General features: G+C 45.0%; 2 protein-coding genes across 10 annotated transcripts in view; one reads left to right on the top strand and one right to left on the bottom strand.

The window, feature by feature from the left end:
- FANCD2 (FA complementation group D2) overlaps nt 1–8,904 on the top strand; it is a 72,263-nt gene extending 63,359 nt beyond the window's left edge. For all 3 annotated transcript variants that reach the window (XM_063661725.1, XM_054481388.2, XM_054481389.2), the window contains 7 exons: nt 299–370; nt 1,396–1,434; nt 2,403–2,477; nt 3,289–3,363; nt 4,405–4,551; nt 5,714–5,809; nt 8,170–8,904. In XM_063661725.1, the coding sequence (XP_063517795.1) occupies nt 299–370; nt 1,396–1,434; nt 2,403–2,477; nt 3,289–3,363; nt 4,405–4,551; nt 5,714–5,809; nt 8,170–8,244 (579 nt within the window). In that variant the 3' untranslated portion in view covers nt 8,245–8,904. The remainder of the gene's footprint in view (nt 1–298; nt 371–1,395; nt 1,435–2,402; nt 2,478–3,288; nt 3,364–4,404; nt 4,552–5,713; nt 5,810–8,169) is intronic.
- A 951-nt stretch (nt 8,905–9,855) lies between these two features.
- Nucleotides 9,856–15,307, bottom strand: FANCD2OS (FANCD2 opposite strand). 7 transcript variants are annotated; one of them, XM_054481394.2, is made up of 3 exons: nt 14,915–15,183; nt 11,156–11,740; nt 9,856–10,043 (listed from the first exon to the last, which is right to left on the bottom strand). In XM_054481394.2, the coding sequence occupies exon 2, from the start codon at nt 11,730–11,732 to the stop codon at nt 11,199–11,201; it is 534 nt and encodes a 177-aa protein (XP_054337369.1). In that variant the 5' UTR covers nt 11,733–11,740; nt 14,915–15,183; the 3' UTR covers nt 9,856–10,043; nt 11,156–11,198. The 7 variants fall into 7 exon arrangements, with proteins under 7 accessions (XP_054337369.1, XP_063517797.1, XP_063517798.1 ...); XM_063661727.1 differs by lacking the exon at nt 14,915–15,183 and adding an exon at nt 13,330–13,474; XM_063661728.1 differs by lacking the exons at nt 9,856–10,043; nt 14,915–15,183 and adding exons at nt 10,410–10,533; nt 13,330–13,474.
- Between the last annotated feature and the right edge of the window lie 5,859 nt (nt 15,308–21,166).

Raw genomic sequence — 21,166 nt, 5'->3', positions numbered from 1 at the left:
AGGCATGAACCACTGCACCTGGTCTGATGGCCAGTATATGTTGCAAAGGCTTTTACTTACTTGGGAATTGCTGAAGAGGAAACTTTTTAGAAAGTCTGTCCCTATGAGGTGTTTTAATGTTACCACAACATGTGCAGGCCTCAGAACCATCTTGTGGATGCACTGGTTGCTACATCTAAGGATAATTGGCTTAAATATCTGTATAGCTGTGTAATTCAAGAACTATATCTTAGTGGGAATACAGTAAGGGAAGTATTTGGCTGTGACTCAGAGGTGCCCATATATTTGGCTGCCCCAGATTCATGAAGAGAAACTCCTCTACTGGAACATGGCTGTTCGAGACTTCAGTATCCTCATCAACTTGATAAAGGTGAGTATGGAGGCTCCTTGACCCATCTCACCAAATAACTGCAGAAACCAAGTGTCCTGGCTTCCAAAATGGACTCTCCTTGCTCCTCTTCCCACTCTTCCTTGGGGCCTGCTCTCCCTGAGTCGTCTTCTTCCTTTGTCCCCCTACCCATCCTGGATAACCCCTTTTCTCACTAGGCATTTTTTTTTTGTCTTTTCCTTCCTTCTACTTATGCCACAATACTATTTAATGACTCTTTCCATCTGTAATTCCCTCACTTTTTCACCTTGACTTGGGTCCTCTATGATCTGAGCGCACATTCCCTCTTCTAACCCTGAATGCCCTCGTTCTCCTTTAAACACTCTGTGCTCTCACCCACTCCATCGTGGTTTTGCTCAGCTTATTCCCCCAGCCTAGAATGTCCTTGTCTCTCCTTTCCACCTCTTTCATGTCTTTTTTTTTTTTTTCTTTTGAGGCAGGGTCTCACTCTGTTGTCCAGGCTGTAATGCAGTTGGGTGATCACAGCTCACTGCAGCCTCAACCTCCTAGACTCAAGAATCTTCCCACTTAAGCCTCTGGAGTAGCTGGGACTACAGGAACATGCCACCACGCCCAGCTAATTTTTCTATTTTTTGTAGAAACAGGGTCTCATTCTGTTCCCCAGGCTGGCCTCGAACTCCTGGGCTCAAGTGATCCACCAGCCTCAGCTTCCCAAAATGCTGGGATATCAGGCATAAGCCAGCATGCCCAGCCTCATCCAGTCTTTCTTAAGTCTTCAGATCAAGGTTTTGGACCTCTAATAATGCCATCTTCTCAACACTCCCAGTTGGAATCAGTTTATTTCTCTTTGCTCATCTCTTTCTTTTCTTGAACTTCAGTTGTGATAATTACTTTAATCTGCTTTGTAATATTAATTTAAATGTTGACATTCCTCCATTGTAGAATTCTCTACAGCACCCAAAGCTGTGCTTTGCGCAGTGGGAAAGAGGCTGGAGTGCTCAAAGGAGCAGATCTCAGCCTTGGTTTCTTGTCTTTCACCTCTCCAGGTATTTGACAGTCATCCTGTTCTGCATGTGTGTTTGAAGGTGAGAGATTTACTGGGCCCTGTTTCATATTTATTCTTCCTGTGGATCACTGTAGAGAGGACCTCAGCTGAGATAAATTGCTCAATTTCTTGCCCACAAGCCAGAGTTTCCAGAATCTATGCCAGTTTAGGGAAGGCAATGGATACATTTTCCCACCCTAGTTGGATGATTGGAGAAGCCAGTTTTCCTATGAATTTGAAAACTTTTGGTAAGAATCTTAGTACTAGGAGGAATGGCTTCAGGGCAGTTGAGTTTAGGAGCAGTAGTTACCTTCCCTGCCATTCCTTACCAGGCAAAAGGGAGGAAGGAGGAGTAGATGATTCTTCTTTAAAGTCTATGGGTGGCCTTACAAATGTGGGATCTGATACCCTGATAATTGCCAAACTTTCTTCTGTGGGAATAGCCTGTATTAGCCCTAGATTTGATGGGAAGTCCAGTCGGAATGTTATGGGGAAAATGCTACTTCCCCACTCCTCAAGTTTCCTTCCAAGTGGATGGTGCCCCATTCTTGTTATCTACTGGTCACTCTCCCTTTTTACTCCACCCTTGTGCAATGTGGGAGATGGGCGAGTTGGAGAGAGGAGTGATTTATCTGATTGGGAAATTTAGAAATTGGTCATATGCTTCCTCAGCTTTACCCAGTTTTTCCCTCTTGGGAGTAAGTTATCCTCAGATAGAACTCCCCTCTACTCCTCTATGCTCTCACTCCTAAGCTGAGCAAGTTCCCTGTCCATCGACTGTATCTGTGGTAGGTAAGTCTGCCTAATTCTGGGGCTTAGTTAACAGGCCAGTTTGATTTTTGTATTAAGTTACATTCTCCAAATAAACCTTTTGGACCCTTCCCAATTTGGTTTTTTTTATATATAAATAAGAAAATAAAACCCTTGGGCTGGATGAGGCTATTCTGCCTCAGAGGCCTTTCAGTGAGATACCTCAGCTAGAGATAACAGTGTGTCTCTCTTCTTCAGTACGGACGTCTCTTTGTGGAAGCATTTCTGAAGCAATGTATGCCGCTCCTAGACTTCAGTTTTAGAAAACACCGGGTAAGAGCTACGAGCAGAGAACAAAGATATGCACTGAAGAGTTGCTCAGAAGATATGTCTGGGAGTGTTCTACCTGGGCTCCTCTGGTCCACTTCAGCTATAGCCAGAGATCCCCAAATCGGACTGAATATTCCAAAGTAGGCTGAACTCCTCAGACCCACTCTGGATCAAACCCACCTTTCTACTTCTTCTCCATATCTGACAGTGGTCTTCCTTTTAGCCTGATTTTATTGTGCTACTGCACTCTCAGGTCCTCATGTATCAGTGTGTCATTTGCTTATTCCTTTATGCTTCTGTAGGTATACTCTCAGAAATTATTTTAAAAAAAAAAAGCTCATTTGTGTCATAAAACCCTTTGCTGTGGTAATGAAGTCTTGACAGTTTTTTAGCCAATGGCACCCAGGGCTAGAGTGATGAAGTAAGGATAGAATCACATTATTTCCTATACATATTTAGCAAGTTGAAGAAAACACTCACCATATTTGGTTGGTCCCTCACAGCCCTAAAAGAGAAAGGGAAGGCGGTATTTTATCCTAATGTTGCAGATGGGAAAACTGAGACATGGTAACCTATGTAAAACTAAAATGCAGGTCTTATAACTCTCAGATTTATACAAAGGACAGAAATGGGAGAGTTGAGAATAAGAGGTAGCCGCTATTCCTCCTATTTGAGAGGCAAATTAAGATGATTATCAGCATAGGCTGGAACCTGCAGAGTTTATCCTCTTTGGAGCTTTTGATTGCAAGGGTATCTTGAATCTAAAATGAAATCAGGACATTTCATAGAGCATTTATAAACTTATTGGTTATAGGAAGATGTTCTGAGCTTACTGGAAACCTTCCAGTTGGACACAAGGTTGCTTCATCACCTGTGTGGGCATTCCAAGGTAAGAAGGGGAGCAGGTTCTATCAGCAGCCTGCCTGTTGGCTTAATCTGCAGTTGCTATTGGGGGATCCATGGGCTACCGTCCTTCTTCCTTTATATGTGGGACTGTGTCTGTCCAAAGGCAGTTTATTCAGAGCAAATCCTTAGTTGCTTCTTGAGATTGGGCAGTCCTCTAGAGGGGAATCTCTACATCTGAAATTTGATTCAAACTCCAAAGCTCTTTTTCCTCTAGAAACTTCTTGGGTGACAGAAATAGAATGCTGGTATATGTTTACTTCTGCAAAGTCCTCTAGGTGACAGGACTGTGATGTAAGTGATGATCCTGCAGGAGATAGGAGGTGGCTCTAAAGCAGCCATCTGTAGAGGCTTTCATCTGTGCCACTTACTTTCAAGGAACTCATCTATGTCTTATGAGAACATCTTAGCATTAAAGGATTTTTCCACTTGAAGCCTTCTTATAGTTAATGAGGTATTGTCACATTTTGTCTGAACACAGAACCCTAGAGTTCTGCAGTCACTGGCAAACCAAATGATTCTTGAGTTCAGTTTCTGTTACTTACTTCCTCCTCTGGTTCTAAATTTATAAGGTCCTGAACAGTGATTTTTTTTTTTTTTTGAGACGGAGTCTCGCTTTGTAGCCCAGGCTGGAGTGCAGTGGCGCAATCTCTGCTCACTGCAAGTTCTGCCTCCCGGCTGAACAGTGAATGTCTAAGGAATTATCTTAGCTAAACAGGGCTACTCTATTGTTTAATATCAGTAAAATATATATTCAAGAATATTTTAGGTAAATTCATTGATGATCGGCCAGTAAGAGGTTATGAAGAGGAACTAGAGGTGTTGGTGGTATGTCTTCTAGGCTTTGAATTCTTTAGCTGCCATTCTCTTTGGATTACTCTGCCAAACTATTCCTGTTTGATGGAACATACCGTTGGCTCATATTGGCAGGGCTTGTGTTCTTATTCAATATTCAAAGGTTTCTATAAGAAATGTGAAGGCATGATGATAAACTCACAAAAGATGGATGTTATTTATTTCCATTCAGATTCACCAGGACACGAGACTCACCCAACATGTGCCTCTGCTCAAAAAGACCCTGGAACTGTTAGTTTGCAGAGTCAAAGCTATGCTCACCCTCAACAATTGTAGAGAGGCTTTCTGGCTGGGCAATCTAAAAAACCGGGACTTGCAGGTAAGCCTTGGATCCTGCTAGTGATAATCCCCCACTCTTATTCTTTGTGACAGCATCAGATGGCATGTAAGGAAGGTCACCTAAGCCCTCGTCTCTCAGTAAGGCTACTTTTCTCTTAAGTCTGTGACTGCTTAACTCTTAAAGTTATGGTACATTGCTCATGGGCCCTGGTCACAGGCTGCACCCCTCATCTTAGGCAGCAAGGCACCAAAACATGCCATTGATATAAACAATGCCTCAGACATAAAGGAGTCAGACCAGTACAAACCTCCACAGCCAGAGGGGCTCCTTTAAGCTCCACTGAGGGTACATTCATAATAACGTTTTTGTACAGGGACAAACATTTCTTTTGTTATTTTTTTTCCCCTAAGCCAATCTGTCTTATTCTGGAAATTACAAATTAATCTCTAATTTTAACTAATGAGCATTTATAAGGTTTTTTAGTTGTCTGATTAGCTGAAATCTTGTGTTGTTTATAATACTACTTTGGAGTTACAACATTTTTCAGATAGGGTAGTATAAGCCCTTTTCTTTCATGCTTACAATATCTGAGTCTTATAGTCAGTTATATAATACATAAAATAGCACCACAGAGAATTAGCTTCCTTTCTTCACATCAACCTTATGAGGTAGATACTATTGTTTCTGCATAAAAATTGAAGCTCAGAGAAGTAAAGTAATTTACCTAATGTCATTCAACAATAAGTGAGTGGAGCCAGGGTTTGAGTCCAAACGGTCCTAAATCCAGAGTTGATGTTCTTAAACCACCTCACTGTACTGTCCTTTAGCCTACGCATGGCCATTCGTGGTTGGTGTGATGGTGCTTATATACCTTAAGGTATTTGGGAAATTTTAGAACCATGTTCAGCGTCAACTTAGAGTCACCAATACAATCTAGCCTTTTAAAATGTAGTGTGATACTAGCATACTAAGATGAACCTTTCGTTACATTACTTATTGTATCAGAGCCACAGACATCTCAGAAACCTGGAGTTGAGTATCCCTCCTCTAGATGCTGAATCACAAGTTGGTATCCATGTCTGACTGTGTTTTGAATGGCTAAAATATCTTCCATTGTATTGCCTGTAAACTCAACCTTCTCCCCTATTACCCTAAATGTGATCATTATAACCCACCATTTTCTTGGTCCATTCACATTTAGGGTGAAGAGATTAAGTCCCAAAATTCCCAGGAGAGCACAGCAGATGAGAGTGAGGATGACATGTCATCCCAGGCCTCCAAGAGCAAAGCTACTGAGGTATCTGCAAAAGGCACCAGAGTCTGGCACTGATGGTTGCATTTTGTTAATTGTTCTAAGTTGGTGGAGCAGAACTTTGCCTACTTGTGTTTATTGTCAAATGCTTCTATGCCCATTTCCGTTCCCTCCATAACAGCTTCTGTGCTTATATAATTTTGTGGGACCCAGAAAAAACAACCACACAATCTTAGAATTGCTCCTGAGTATCTCGAGTTGTGGCATTTGTTATAGAGTTGACAATTCTCTGCATTATAGCCTCTCATTGTCCATGAATTCATATCTGAAACCATTTTAGAAGGGAGAAGTCATCGAAGTATTTTCTGAGTGTTGAGAAGAATGAGTTAAACCATTTAAACACATTTGAAACATATAAAAATAGAAATGTGAAAGCATTTGGTGAAAGCCAAAGCACAGAGTCAGAAGCTGCCACCTTAGAGAACTGAAATAAAAATAGAAGTTCTTATGCTTTTTTGTGGTACAGATGCTTTTGACATTTTAAAGAAAGCTAAATAAAAATGTATACATGGCTGGCGCAGGCTCATGCTTGTAATCCTAGCACTTTGTGAGGCCAAGGTAGGAGGATTGCTTGAGCCTGGGAGCTCAAGGCAAAGCTGCGCAACATAACAAGACCCTATCTCCACAAAAAAATGAAAAATAAACCCGGGTGCAGTGGCTCACACCTGTAATCCCAGCACTTTGGGAGGCCGATGTGGGCTGATCACAAGGTCAGGAGTTCAAGACCAGCCTGGCCAACATAGTGAAACCCCATCTCTACTAAAAATACAAAAATTAGCTGGGCGTTGTGGCACGTGCCTGTAGTCTCAGCTACTTGGGAGGCTGAGGCAGGAGAATCACTTGAACCTGGGAGATGGAGGTTGTGGTGAGCCGAGATCACGCTACTGCACTCCAGCCTGGGCAACAGTGCGAGACTCCGTCTTGAAAAAAAAAAAAAGTGTACATTTATAAAATTTTGTCACAATTCAGGTAGGTTATAGGCACCAAAAAGCTCAGATTTAAGAACCCTGCTGTGGGGCCTCTGTCTGTAATGCAATTTGAGTCTGATCCAGAAAGATCATTTAGTATGAAAAGTCTGGCCTGGTGGGGTGGCTCACACCTGTAATCGTAGCACTTTGTGAGGCTGAGGTGGGAGGACCACTTAAGCCCAGAATTTCAAGACCAGCCCGAGACCCCATCTCTACAGAAAAAATTTTTTTGAGCTAGCCAGGCATGGTGACGCATGCCTGTGGTCCCTGCTACTCAGGAGGCTGAGGTGGGAGGGTTGCTCAAGCCCAGGAGGTGGAGGCTGCAGTGAGCCATCATCACACTCCAGCCTGGATGACAGAGCGAGACCCTGTCTCAAAAAAGTTATTTTATTTACATGGTCCCCAGTTTTATTTGTATAATATACCCCTTCTACTTTTTTCTCAGAGAATTTGAGGCTGACAATATTCTGTTAGTTTGGTATTTTCCCCTAAGCAGATCTCTCATACTAGTATTGTAAGCCAGACAGAACAGAATTTTGTACTGGATTCCTGTTGAGATACACCAGCACAGCACTTCTTTTTTTTGAGACAGAGTCTCCTTCTGTTGCCCAGGCTAGCGTGCAGTGGTGCAGTCTCGGCTCACTGCAATCTGTCTCCTGGGTTCAAGCAATTCTCCTGCCTCAGTCTTCCAAGTAGCTGGGATTACAGGTGCCTGCCACCATGCCTGGCTAGTTTTTGTATATTTAGTAGAGACAGGGTTTCACCATGTTGGCCAGGCTGGTCTCGAACTCCTGACCTCAGATGATCTACCCACCTCAGCCTTCCAAAGTGTTGGGATTACAGGCGTGAGCCACCTTACACTGCCATACCACCACTTGTAATAAATACTTCATTCTATATCGAATGCCCTCTTTGTTCCTATGTCATATACATGCAGTAGAGCTGGAGGACCATGGCTTATTTAAAATTATGCAAATTGGGCCAGGTACAATGGCTCACGCCTGTAATCCCAGCACTTTGGGAGGCTGAGGCAGGCAGATCATCTGAGGTCAGGAGTTTGAGACCAGCCTAGCCAATGTGGCGAAACCCCGTCTCTACCAAAATACAAAAATTAGCCGGATGTGGTGGCGCCTGCCTGTAATCCCAGCTACTTGGGAGGCTGAGGCAGGGGAATCGCTTGAACCCGGGAGGTGGAGGTTGCAGTGAGCTGACATCACGCCACTGCATTCCAGCCTGGTAACAGAGCAAGACTCCCTTAAAAAAAAAAAAGTTTTAACATTGATAATAGTACAGTTGTGTATCCTCTAATTGCTGTATTCCAGAGGTCACCCAGAGCAGTAACCTAAAATACTTATTTATTTATTCTTTGCCCCTTAGGATGGTGAAGAAGACGAAGTAAGTGCTGGAGAAAAGGAGCAAGTTAGTGATGAGAGTTACGATGACTCTGAGTAGACCCCAGATAAATTGTTGCCCGCTTCTGTGTCTCTGCCAGCCTGTGATCATTTTGTGTTAGAGTTTGAAATCCGCTGTTTGCCTTTCTTACTGGAAGGGTCCTTTTTTGTTCCTTTTTTTTTTTTAAAAAAAAGATGAGGTCTCGCTGTGTCTCCCAGGCTGGAGTGCAGTGCTGCAATCTCGGCTCACTGCAACCTCCGCCTCCTAGGTTCAAGCGATTCTCCTGCCTCAGCCTCCTGAGTAGCTGGGACTACAGGCACACGCCACCATGCCCAGCTAATTTTTGTATTTTTAGTAGATACGGGGTTTCACCATGTCGGCCAGATGGTCTCGATCTCCTGAACTCATGACCCACCTGCCTCAGCCTCCCAAAGTGCTGGGATTACAGGCATGAGCCACCGCTCCCAGCCATATTTTGTTCTTAAAGTGGGGGCTTTATTAACTTGTGGACATCATGGATTGTCTAACATCATCACAGTCCCTGGCTCAGGATTGTAATGTAGCATTATTTATTGGTTTGAATAAACCCAGCTGTGCTACACTGCAGAGTAAAATCTCTGAGTCATGATTCTGGACTTTGGGAGCTAGTTTTGAAACTCTGATTTATTGTAGAACTTAGGCTTGTACCAATTTTACAAATAAATTCTGTTCTAAGTTCTGCCTCAGTTGCCTCATTTATCTTTCTGGATTTGCTTCATTATTCAAGGATTAGGTGGAATTGAATTGAGATTTGTGCAGAGAAATTATGGAGACTGGTGCTAACGGTTCTGCCGATTAAAATCATGTCTCCTATTGTAAGAACCAACTTCATCTGAGATGAGATATATCTGATCTTTCTGGAGGATTGACTTGATCTTGATCTTCTTTCCTTTTTTTTTTTTTTTTTTGAGACAGAGTCTCACTCTGTCGCTCAGGCTGAAGTGTAGTGGCACGATCTCAGCTCACTGCAACCTCCACCTCCCAGGTTCAAGTGATTCTCCTGTCTCAGCCTCCTGTGTAGGTGGGACTATAGGCACACACCACCATGCCTGGCTAATCTTTGTATTTTTTAGTAGAGACAGGGTTTCACCATATTGACCAGGCTGGTCTTGAACTCCTGACCTCGTGATCTACTCGCCTCGGCCTCCCAAAGTGGTGCGATTACAGGCGTGAGCCACCATGCCCAGCCAACTTGAACTTCTTGTCAGTGCCCAAAGAAAGTCAAAAGGAATGTTTTGGCTGCTTTAAAAATTTTTTTGATTGGTGTGATAGTATAAGACCAAAAAAAAGCCGGGCGCAGTGGCTCACGCCTGTAATCCCAGCACTTTGGGAGGCTGAGGTGGGTGGATCACGAGGTTGGTAGATCGAGACCATCCTGGCTAACACAGTGAAACCCCGTCTCTACTAAAAAATACAAAAAAATTAGCCAGGCGTGGTGGCGGGCGCCTGTAGTCCCAGCTACTCGGGAGGCTGAGGCAGGAGAATGGTGTGAACCCAGGAGGTGGATGGAGCTTGCAGTGAGCCGAGATCGCGCCACTGCACTCCAGCCTGGGCAACAGAGCGAGACTCCGTCTCAAACAAAAAAAAAGACCAAAATAAAATAAAATAAAAAAGCAGCGTCAAACTCATGTTAACTTTGTATATATAATGTTTATTTCCGTTTTCTGAGTTATACCTAATCTAGTTATAAGAATGCTACAAAGGCCAGGTACGGTGGTTCACCGCTGTAATCCCAACACTTTGGGAGGCCGAGGCCAGGGCATTGCTTGAGTCCAGGAGTTCAAGACCAGCTTGGGCAATGTGGCAAAACTCCATCTCTACTAAAAAAAAAAAAAAATACAAAAATTAATGGCCAGGCGCAGTGGCTCATGCCTGTAATCTCAGCACTTTGGGAGGCTGAGGCGGGCAGATCACCTGAGGTCGGGAGTTCAAGACCAGCCTGACCAGCCTGGAGAAACCCCGTCTGTACTAAAAATACAAAATTAGCTGGGCGTGGTGGCACATGCCTGTAATTCCAGCTACTAGGGAGGCTGAGGCAGGAGAATTGCTTGAACCTGGTAGGCAGAGGTTGCGGTGAGCCAAGATGGCGCCACTGCACTCCAGCCTGGGCAACGAGCAAAACTCCGTCTCAAAAAAAAAAAATAATAATAATAATACAAAAATTAGCCAGATACGGTGGCCCGCACCTGTAGTCCCAGCTACTCAGGAGGCTGAGGCGGGAGGATCACTTGAGCCTGGGAGTTTGAGGCTGCAGTGAGCCAAGACCATGCTACTGTAGTCCAGCCGTGATGACAGAATGAAACCTTGTCTCTAAAAAACAAAAAAAATGCTACAAAATTACATTAGGAGTACATTTCGGCTAAAATGGAGACTCATGAGTTCCATGTAGCCTACCAGAAAGCCTAGCTTCAGTGCTGCTACCAAGATCTTTCTTGCCAGGCTGCAAGTATTGTTTAATATCAGTATTTCTACCCACTTTTGTACACTCCAGTGGTATTAGGGTGTGGTTAGTTAGGGTTTTTTTCTTATTTTCATTGTTTTGGTCAGAGGAGGTTTTAAACTAATCCTTGACCTATATATAGATTTTTGACATCCCCTGGTACATAGAAATCCATACATCTTTCTCTTCTACACCCCTTTTCCCCCAATTCATTGTGGTTGTAGGTGTTTTTGTGAGTTCACACTAGGCTCATTGGTTTATATCATTTGTTTAACGGTTATCACATGTACATGTCAATGCTAGTTTGATTCTAAATGGTTCAACCTTACAATGGGAATGTTCTTCCTTGTTCTCTATCATTGGTCCTTTTTTGGAGAGGAAGGGATGAAAGGGGCTCCTGAATCATCACTGCTTGAAACAAAAGCAAGATGGCTGGGACAATGTCACAGTTTCATTTACATGGACAGGTTTCTGTAAGCTTCAGGTACATACCAAAGGGCATGGTGTGAAGAAATGGGGATCAAATGAGGACCCTTTACTTGGAGTGCTGCAAGGCAAAGGTGCACTTTTTGTAAGTTGCGTACAGCAAGAGGATAGAGCGCAGCATCTGTTTGCACATAGTCACTGTCATCTGAATCTGAGGCTCCTTCAGTCCAATGGGCCACTGGTGCTCCCTGCTAATGATTTTGCAAAAGGCTGACTTGTCTGAAACTCTGAAAGTCCCGGTCCACTTTGGTGGCTGAGCTGTGATAACTCTGCCAAAGACAGAATCTACTCCACTGAGGCGGATGGGCTGGGGCTTCCTGACCAGTCCTTTGTTGTTCATCGTTCGCAACTCTGATGTGTGGCAGGGTAACTTGGAACTCACTCCAGATTCCAGGAATGGGCTGTCTAGGACTAGAGTGACCTCTTGAAAGCACAGCTGCACTTCAAGGTCGGAAGGTGTGTGTGGGAAGCAGGGGGAGGCCCTGAATGGGTGCTTGGAGGAAGGTGTAGGTGTCGTGTGCCGCAGCCATTGGAAACTCTCATCCAGTGGGGTCCATGGTGACCAGAGCTGGTATCCTGCCATTGACAGTCCTAAAGGAGGGAAATCAGAGCATGGAATTTCCCTGACATGCTTTTCATGAGAGTATGGCCTTTCAAATTCCCATCTCCGTCTCACTATTGACATAAACTTGTTCTATAGTTCCCATGAATAGATTCCAATAGGTGTTAGGATATTAGTAATTCTTTTATTTTTTCTTTTTTGAGACGAGTCTCTGTCACTCAGGCTGGAGTGCAGTGGAGCGATCTTGGCTCACTGTATTTTTTTGTAGTGACAAAGTTTTGCCATGTTGGCCAGGCTGGTCTCCAACTCCTGACCTCAGGTGATCCACCCGCCTCGGCCTCCCGAAGTGCTGGGATTACAGGTGTGACCCACTTCACCCAGCCTAGGTATTAGTAATTCTAATAAAGGGAAGTAGGGAATGATTACAAGTATTGATCTGGCAACTGCTATGTGTACTAAAACTTTATATTAAACTTTTTCACAAGCCTTTGGAAGTAGGTCTTAACCCATTTTATAGATGAGGAAATGGATTTGTCTGAAATGAATATAGGTCCACTGTTAGGACCTATGCTGTGTTATTAGCTGCTAATGACAGAATCTATATCTTCTGAGGTGACAGAAGCTTCTGGGACTTCATGATGAAACCTTATTACTTGAGATTAGAAGAAGCTCAGAAAAGTCATGTCTTAAAAATATTTGTGGCTGGACACAGTGGCTCATGCCTATAATCCCAGCACTTTGGGAGGCTGAGGCGGGCGAATCACTTGAGGTCAGAGTTCCAGACCAGCCTGGCCAACATGGTGAAACCGTCTCTACTAAAAATACAAAAATTAGCCGGGCATGGTGGCGCACGCCTGTAGTCCCAGCTACGTGGGGAGGCTGAGGTGTGAGAATTGCTTTAACCCAGGAGGCAGAGGTTGCAGTGAGTCAAGATCGCACCACTGCACTCCAGCCTGGGCGAAAGAGCAAGACTCCATCTAAAAATATATATATATTGTGTGAGGTTCGCGATGTATGAACCCTGTAGTAGCAGCTTCAGCGTCATTTGGAAACTTGTAGAAATGCACATTTTTGGGCCCCACCTCAGACCAACAGGAACAAACTCCACGTGGGACCCAGCAATCTGCATTTATACAAGCCCTCTTGCATAGTCTATTTTGAGAATTTCTTATGCTATTCCTTTCAGACAACTCTAGCTTTCACTATTCATTACTGAGATCATCTCCTAGCCCCAAAGGCCTCTGCATTTTCTAGCACAAGGGAGCAACTTGCAGACCCCTGGGTTATTTATATACCACCTCAGAGGAGCTACACCAGGCTGGGAGGAGAAAACATTTCCAAAGTCCAGTCAAAAAATTGTTAAAGATTTTTGTTTTTCTAGGTGTGGGTGTGTTTTTAAATTTGTTTTTCTGATTTGTTTGTTTTCCATCTATGGGAGACCTACTGGTTCCATAAGACCTTAATTTTCTTTTTCCTTTGAAGATTAAAAAGGGCTGTGAGGATATTGCTAACTCAAAATTTATGCAAGTAAAATTAGAATTTTCCATCATTCTCCTTCAACATTGCCAGCATATAAGAAGTTTTACTAAATTCAGAAGCTAATTTTTTTAGCACCTACCTATTTTGTTAGTGGGCATAGCAGGTCCCTTTTCTTTCTAGCCAAGTGTATTTCTCTGCCCCTTCTTCTCCCACAGAAGATAGCAGCAGATCTCATCCTATCCAGTAATTGCCCCAGAAATACTGTGAAAATTTTGACACCTTCACTGCCGTTTGTGAGATAGAAAAGTTCATTTTAAAAAAAGAAATGTTGGCCGGGCACGGTGGCTCACACCTGTAATCCCAGCACTTTGGGAGGCAGAGGCGGGTGGATCACTTGAGGTCAGGAGTTCAAGACCAGCCTGGCCAACAGGGTAAAACTCCATCTCTACTAAAAATACAAAAATTAGCCAGGCGTGGTGGTGGGTGCCTGTAATCCTGGGTACTCAGGAGGCTGAAGCAGGAGAATCACTTGAACAGAGGTTGCGGTGAGCCGGGATCAAGCCATTGAACTCCAGCTTGGGTGACAGAGGGAGACTCCGTCTCAAAAAAAAAAAAAAAAACGTTGGTGACATTTCAGACCAGAAGACCTGCTCCTGACAATGGTTAGTGTAGGGGGATTTGTTGATTTTCTCCAACTAGTATGTTTCTCATGATCTATGTCGGCTCTTTGCAAAGTACTAAGTGTTCAAATATCTGGGCTGCCTTAGAATGAGAAAGGGACACCCAAGGGACAATTATCTATCCCAAACACCCTGTGAAAGGCTTCTGGTGCTTGATATCTTGACCTTCAGAGCATGTATCCAAGAGAGGGACTACTGTGGTACACCACCATGGCAAGGTGGGCGAAGGGTATGAATGCTGCCAAGCATATTTTTAATCCCATAATATGGGATTTAAAAAAGTATTTAATCCCAGGATCCTTTTCTTTCTTTCTTTTTTTTTTTTTTTTTTTTTTTGAGACAGAGTCTAGCTCTGTCGCCCAGGCTGGAGTGCAGTGGCGCGATCTTAGCTCACTGCAAGCTCCGCCTCCCGGGTTCACGCCATTCTCCTGCCTCAGCCTCCCGTAGCTGGGACTACAGGCGCCCGCCACCACGCCCGGCTAATTTTTTTGTATTTTCAGTAGAGACAGGGTTTCACCGTGTTAGCCAGGATTGTCTCGATCTCTTGACCTCGTGATCCGCCCGCCTCGGCCTCCCAAAGTGCTGGGATTACAGGCGTGAGCCACCGGGCCTGGGCCCCCCGGATCCTTTTCTTGTCACATCTTCTAAGAGGAAATAGAGGTAGAAGTAAAAGTCTTTGTCAAACGTCCAGCCTAGGTCGCGGCGCGGTGGCTCAGGCCTGCAATCGCAGCACTTTGGGAGGCCAAGGCGGGCCGATCACTTGAGGTCAGGAGTCAGCCAAAATATTCGGCAGAACCAACATGGGATGAGAGGGCTTCTAAACCTAGGTCCCTGCACCACTTCGCACAAAGTTTAAAGATGGTTCACCCCATCCCCACCGCCCGGAAGTCACTGCCAACCACTCCAGAAGGGCTTGAACCTACCAAGTCTGCTCAAGCTGCTCAATAGCTCTTGATATGGAACACCTGATTCTCCTGGCCAAAAAGGTTTCCCCTTCACACCCCACTTCCCATTCCAAGGAACCCCATCTCTTGATTTCCCCACCTGGGAAACAGGGCGTTAGCGCCAAAGTGCAGCTGAGGTCCTGAACTCTAAACGGAGATCCCGAGGGTCTGGAGCTGCCGAGAGTGCGAGAGGCTCCCACTCCCCGCCGGAAGAAGGGGCTTGGGCCTCCTGGGTCCCTATCCGGGGGCGGGGACCAGAAGGTTCTGGCTGAGGCGGACGATGCGGTGGGAACCCGGGCCCAGTCCCACCATCCGGGCCCGGGGCTCACCTGCTGAACTCCGAGGGTCGCACGCTCCAAAGTGGCGGCCGCTGTTCGTGGCGCCTGGCAACCGCCTTTGTGACCCAGGACCGCAGGGCAGCCCGAGCCGCGGCAGGGATGGGGGCTCGAGGCGCCCTGCTGGGAGGCGTCAGGGCCACACTCCCCGCCCCCACCTCATTGGAATGCCTTGTCCAGGACTTGGCCTTCAGGAAGGCTGGTTCGAATCCTGTCGCCTTCATTGTCCTCCTCCCTACCGTGCCACACCTGTGTGCCTTTGATCAAGCCACAGAGGACAGGCAACCCCTACTTCAATGGCCGTGGTCAGAGGCCTGCATAAAAGTCCCAGGACCTGTAGTTAGTGTTAAAAGTTAGTCCCAACTCATCACACTCTGTTCAGTGGGTGCTCAGGCAGAGTGACCCAGAGCTCTGTCAGGTTTTGTTGCTCTATTTGAATGATCCCAATGGCAAAGAAAGAGAATTGATAAATGTTCACCTGTCAAGAGCAGGAGGAAACTCACGTCTTTCCTTGATTTCCTGACAGAAAACCTTTCTCAGCCTTCTGTTAAACCTGAGAGTACCTGTAATCCCAGCTATCTAGGTGGCTGAGACGGGTAGACTGCTTGAGCCCAGGAGTTCAAGACCAGTCTGGGCAACATAGTGAGACGCCTGGCTCAAAAAGAAAACAAAAAAAATCTCAAAAAGAATGATTTTGTCTCATTCTTATAATGCAGAAATACACTTTCGCCATATTAGTGAAGGAGTGATTTGACAACTTTGTAATCATCACTTAAAATAATGACCCTGGATGGCTGAGGGAAGGGAGGAGTCTACCCAGCTGATGTCTGTATTCCCAGTACCTGGCTATTGCCGTGTCTGGCAGTGTGCAGTATTTGTGGGAGGAAGTAACTAATGGCCTACTTGGCCTTCCCTTGTACACCCAGAATTGCCCTTGCATTTTACAAACTATAGAACACACACCACAAATAAGACTTGTCACCTTTTTTCTGTTTTTTTGGGTAAAGCTGATGGAGAAAGACTGAGGGTCTGAGAATAGAGTCAGGCAAGATCTTGATTTAGAAGACACACACCCACTATGTGTGCATGTGCACCTTGTGGAAGAAGAGGTAAGTGGAGAAGAATTTGGAGGGCATGTCAGGTCAGAACATGAAGAGAGAGGCACAGAAAAGTGGGACTTGGAAGAGACACAAATGATTTTGAATTACAAAACTTTTTTCCCCAGTTAGTTCATTTTTATTTCTTTTTTTTTTTTTTTTTGAGACGGAGTCTCACTGTGTCGCCCAGGCTGGAGTGCAGTGGCTCGATCTTGGGTCACTGCAACCTTCACCTCCTGGGTTCAAGCGATTCTCCTGTCTCAGCCTCCCGAGTAGCTGGGATTACAGGCACGCACCACCAGGCCCAGCTAATTTTTGTATTTTTAGTAGAGATCGAGTTTCACCATGTTGGCCAGGCAGGTCTTGAACTCCTGACCTCGTGATCTGCGTGCCTCGGCCTCCCAAAGTGCTGGGATTACAGGCATGAGCCACCACACTGGCTTTATTTCCCTCTTGAATAAAAAAGACTTTTTTTTGAGACAGAGTCTCACTCTGTCACCCAGACTGGAGTGCAGTGGCGTGATCTCGGCTCACTGCAACCTCCGCCTCCCGGGTTCACACCATTCTCCTGCCTCAGCCTCCTGAGTAGCTGAGACTACAGGCGCCCGCCACCATGCCCGGCTAATTTTTTTTGTATTTTTAGTAGAGATGGGATTTCACCATGTTGGGGAGGATGGTCTCGAACTCCTGACCTTGTGATCCGCCCACCTCGGCCTCCCAAAGTGCTGGGATTACAGGCTTGAGCCACTGTGCCCAGCTGACATTTTTATTTTAAAAGAAAACAGTTGTTTTCATTTAGGTTTTAATTGCACAGTGGTTTTTGTTTTTGTTTTGTTTTGTTTTTTAAATGAAAGTCCTCAATGCAAAATTGTATGTTTAAAAATTATTGGATAGATAGGGCTTCATACTGTTATAAGAATTTGGGCTGGGTGCAGTGGCTCACGCCTGTAATCCTAACACTTTGGGAGGCCGAGGTGGGCGGATCACCTGAGGTCACAAGTTCAAGACAAGCCTGGCCAACGTGGTGAAATCCCATCTCTACTAAAAATACAAAAATTAGCCAGGTGTGATGGTGGGTGCCTGTAATCCCAGCTACTCGGGAGGCTGAGGCAGGAGAATTGCTTGAACCCGGGAGGCGGAGGCTGCAGTGAGCCGAGATTGTGCCATTGCACTCCAGCCTGGGCGACAGAGCGATACTTCGTCTGGAAAAAAAAAAAAAGAATTTGTACAACAGTCCCCTGTGCAGTCTGCCCAGCTCTAAAGGACGTATTCTCAGAAGTGCCATTCACCATCACCTCCAAGTCTGATAGCATGCTCCATATGGAAAACCACAATGTGATCTGTATCATCCAGTGCTCAACATTCTGGTTGCACTGTTCATGGATTCTCATGACAATAGCCACATTTACTCTGCCAAAAGCGGATTCAATGCTTTCAAAGCAGGCAGCAACATTGCTATGGTGCACAAGCTATATCCATCCTTAGATGTCTCAGCACATGTGACATTTATTGTGGCACAGATATGGTGTCACAAAGTGTTAGTAGGAATTTGAAATACTGACTTAACAGGCCCAGCTGTGCCAGTGATGGTCCAAGTGCATATGACTGCAAAGGAGGCTCAAATGGCCAGGTTTAATACAAGTGCTATATTTCTTCGAGCTTTGATTCCACATTGATTCTTATAACTGAAATCATCAATGAGATCCCCAAGTTCCATGAAGTATATGACCAACTCAAAGTGAAGACAGGGGCTGGGCATGGTGGCTCATGCCTGTAATCCCAGCACTTTGGGAGCCTGAGGCAGGCGGATCACTTGAGGTCAGGAATTTGAGACCAGCCTGGTCAACATGGCGAAACCCCGTCTCTACCAAAAAATACAAAAATTAGCCGGGCATGGTGACACATGCCTGTAATCCAAGCTATTCAAGAGGCTGAGGCAGGCAAATTGCTTGAACCCAGGAAGCAGAAGTTACAGTGAGCCGAGATCGCGCCACTGCACTCCAGCCTGGGCAACAGAATGGGACTCTGTCTCAAAAAAAAAAAAAAAAAAAAAAAAAAAGTGAAGACAGGGACCTGGTTTCCCTATGTTAACTGTAGCACTCCTTGTTGCACCAACATTTCCAAAGCTGGCCTCTGCAGCCCTGTGTCACTCATCACAAACAATTCCTAAATGAAGAACTATCGGCCGGGCGCGGTGGCTCACACCTGTAATCCCAGCACTTTGGGAGGCAGAGGTGGGCGGATCACGTGAGGTCGGGAGTTCAAGACCAGCCTGACCCACATGGAGAAACCCCATCTCTACTAAAAATACAAAATTAGCCAGGCTTGGTGGCACATGCCTATAATCCCAGCCACTTGGGAAGGCTGAGGCAGGAGAATCGCTTGAACCTGGGAGGTGGAGGTTGTGGTGAGCCAAGATCACGCCATTGCACTCCAGCCTGGGCAACAAGAGCAAAACTTCGTCTCAAAAAAAAAAAAAAAAAAAAGAACTATCATGCTAGCAAACTCATAACTAGAGGACTGTCTGACAGCAAGCTCTGTAAAGCATTTAGGAAAAGGCTCCTGAGGTCCAAAGGAACCATCTTCACTCAAGAACAGCATCATATCCTTGAGTCATTTGGAATTACAGGGGAGATTCTGGAACAGGTGTATAGAAAGTCAAGCAAAAGGACAAGACTTGAGTCTGACCTGTCCATGGAAGATGATCATTAAAAAAAATTGTTGGATATAGTTTTCTGCCATCTGCATAGTAAGAAAATATAAACTGATCCTGAGTGCATGCTTTATGAAGAGCTAGGCATTGTGCTTAGTGTTTTATTTATACTTTCTCACATGATCCTCCAACAATCCTAATTCATCAGTGTTGTTATCCTTGAATTATACATAAAGAAACCAAAGCTCAGAGAGGTGAAATGACTTCTGGATGGTAGATTTAAGATTTCAAACCATGGTGCAATACCTTTATTTTTTATTTTATTTTTTTGAGACGAAGTTTCACCCTTGTCACCCAGGCTGTAGTGCAATGGTGCAATCTCGGCTCACCGCACCCTCCGCCTCCCAGGTTCAAGCAATTCTCCTGCCTCAGACTCCCTAGTAGCTGGGATTACAGGTGCCTGCCACTACCCTCGGCTAATTTTTTTTTTTTTTTTTTTGTATTTTTAGTAGAGACAGGGTTTCACCATGTTGGCCAGGCTGGTCTCGAACTCCTGACCTCAGATGATCCACCTGCCTCGGCCTCCCAAAGTGCTGGGATTACAGGCATAAGCCACCATGCCCAGCCGATGCAATACCTTTAAAGGAAAAGCAGGTCTATCTGACTTTGTGATATCTAAGCAAAATGCCACTTCAACAGCATCACTTAGGATACAGGGCCTTGAGCAGCAGATAGCCTACTGCATGCTTAGGCTTCCCTAATTCTTTATATCTATTATTTATTTTAGAAATCATTTATATGTAGGCTGGGTGTGGTGGCTCACGCCTGTAATCCCAGCACTTTGGGAGGCCGAGGCAGGTGGATCACCTGAGGTCGGGAGTTCAAGACCAACCTGACCAACATGGAGAAACCCCATCTCTAATAAAAATAGAAAAAAAATTAGCCAGGCATGGTGGCACATGCCTGTAATCGTAGCTACTCGTGAGGCTGAGGCAGGAGAATCGCTTGAACCCGGGAGGCGGAGGTTGCGGTGAGCCGAGATGGCGCCATTGCACCCAGCCTGGGCAACAAGAGCGAAACTCCGTCTCAAAAAAAAAAAAAAAAAATCATTTATATGTATTCATAGGAAAGCTCAGACAGACTTTAACCTGTTTTCAGAGTGGTATAGTGAAGAGATAATTAAGTCTGGAATCAGCTGGTTAGGGTCTACCTCTTAATCTACTTTGTTACCTTGAACATCAGATTTCTGATTTTTTATTTTCAAATGAGAAACTTCTTCCTGGCTTCCACAGGGTTTGTAAGGGTCCAGTGAGGTAATAGCTATAAAAGCATCTTTATAGGTTATAACATCCTCTACTGGGGTAAATAACTGTTAGTAATGGTTTCTTCCCAGTTAATGCTAATACTAGTAGTAATCTGACTCTTCAGCCACTTTTTTTTTTTTTTTTTTTTTTTTTTGAGACAGGGTCTCACTCTGTCACCCAGGCTTGAGTGCAAGAGTGCAATCACTGCTCACTACAGCCTTGACCTCCCTGGGCTCAGGTGATCCTCCCACTTCAGCCTCCCAAGTAGCTAGGATTACAGGCACATGCCACCATGCCTAATTTTTCTATTTTTTGCAGAGACAGGGTTTCACTGTGTTGGCCAGGCTGGTCTCGAACTCCTGGCCTCAAGCAATATGCCCGCCTCAGGCTCCCAAAGTGCTGGGATTAACAGGTGTGAGCCATCACACCCAGCCACTCAGCCACATTTTTTCTTTTTAATAAAAAGCATTTACTGGCTGGGCACAGTGGCTCACGCCTGTAATCCCAACACTTTGGGAGGCTGAGGCAGGTAGATCATCTGAGGTCAGGAGTTTGAGACCAGCCTGACCAACATGGTGAAACCCCATCTCTAGTTAAAAAAAAAAAAAAAAAAAATACAAAAATTAGCTGTGTGTGGTGGTGTGTGCCTGTAGTCCCAGCTACTTGAGAAGTGAGGCAGGAGAACTGCTTGAACCCGGGAGGCTGAGGTTGCAGTGAGCCGAGATCGAGCCACTGCACTCCAGCCAGAGCAACAGAGCAAGACTCTGTCTCAAAAAAAAGAGCATTTGCTGCATGCCAGATTGTAAGTATTCCCTGAAACGAGAATAAAGTTGTTTATATTCCACTACCTTAGCAAAGCAGATACTGACTTTTTTGGTAGATCCTTCTTGTCCTCAAACATACATTTTTCCATAGTTGCAATTAAAAAAAAATTTGGGCCAGGCAGGGTGGCTCATGTCTGTA

The sequence above is a fragment of the Pongo pygmaeus genome, chromosome 2 (assembly GCF_028885625.2).
Source record: "Pongo pygmaeus isolate AG05252 chromosome 2, NHGRI_mPonPyg2-v2.0_pri, whole genome shotgun sequence".
Classification (NCBI taxonomy): Eukaryota; Metazoa; Chordata; class Mammalia; order Primates; family Hominidae; genus Pongo; species Pongo pygmaeus.
This window is presented reverse-complemented; position numbering and strand designations above follow the sequence as displayed.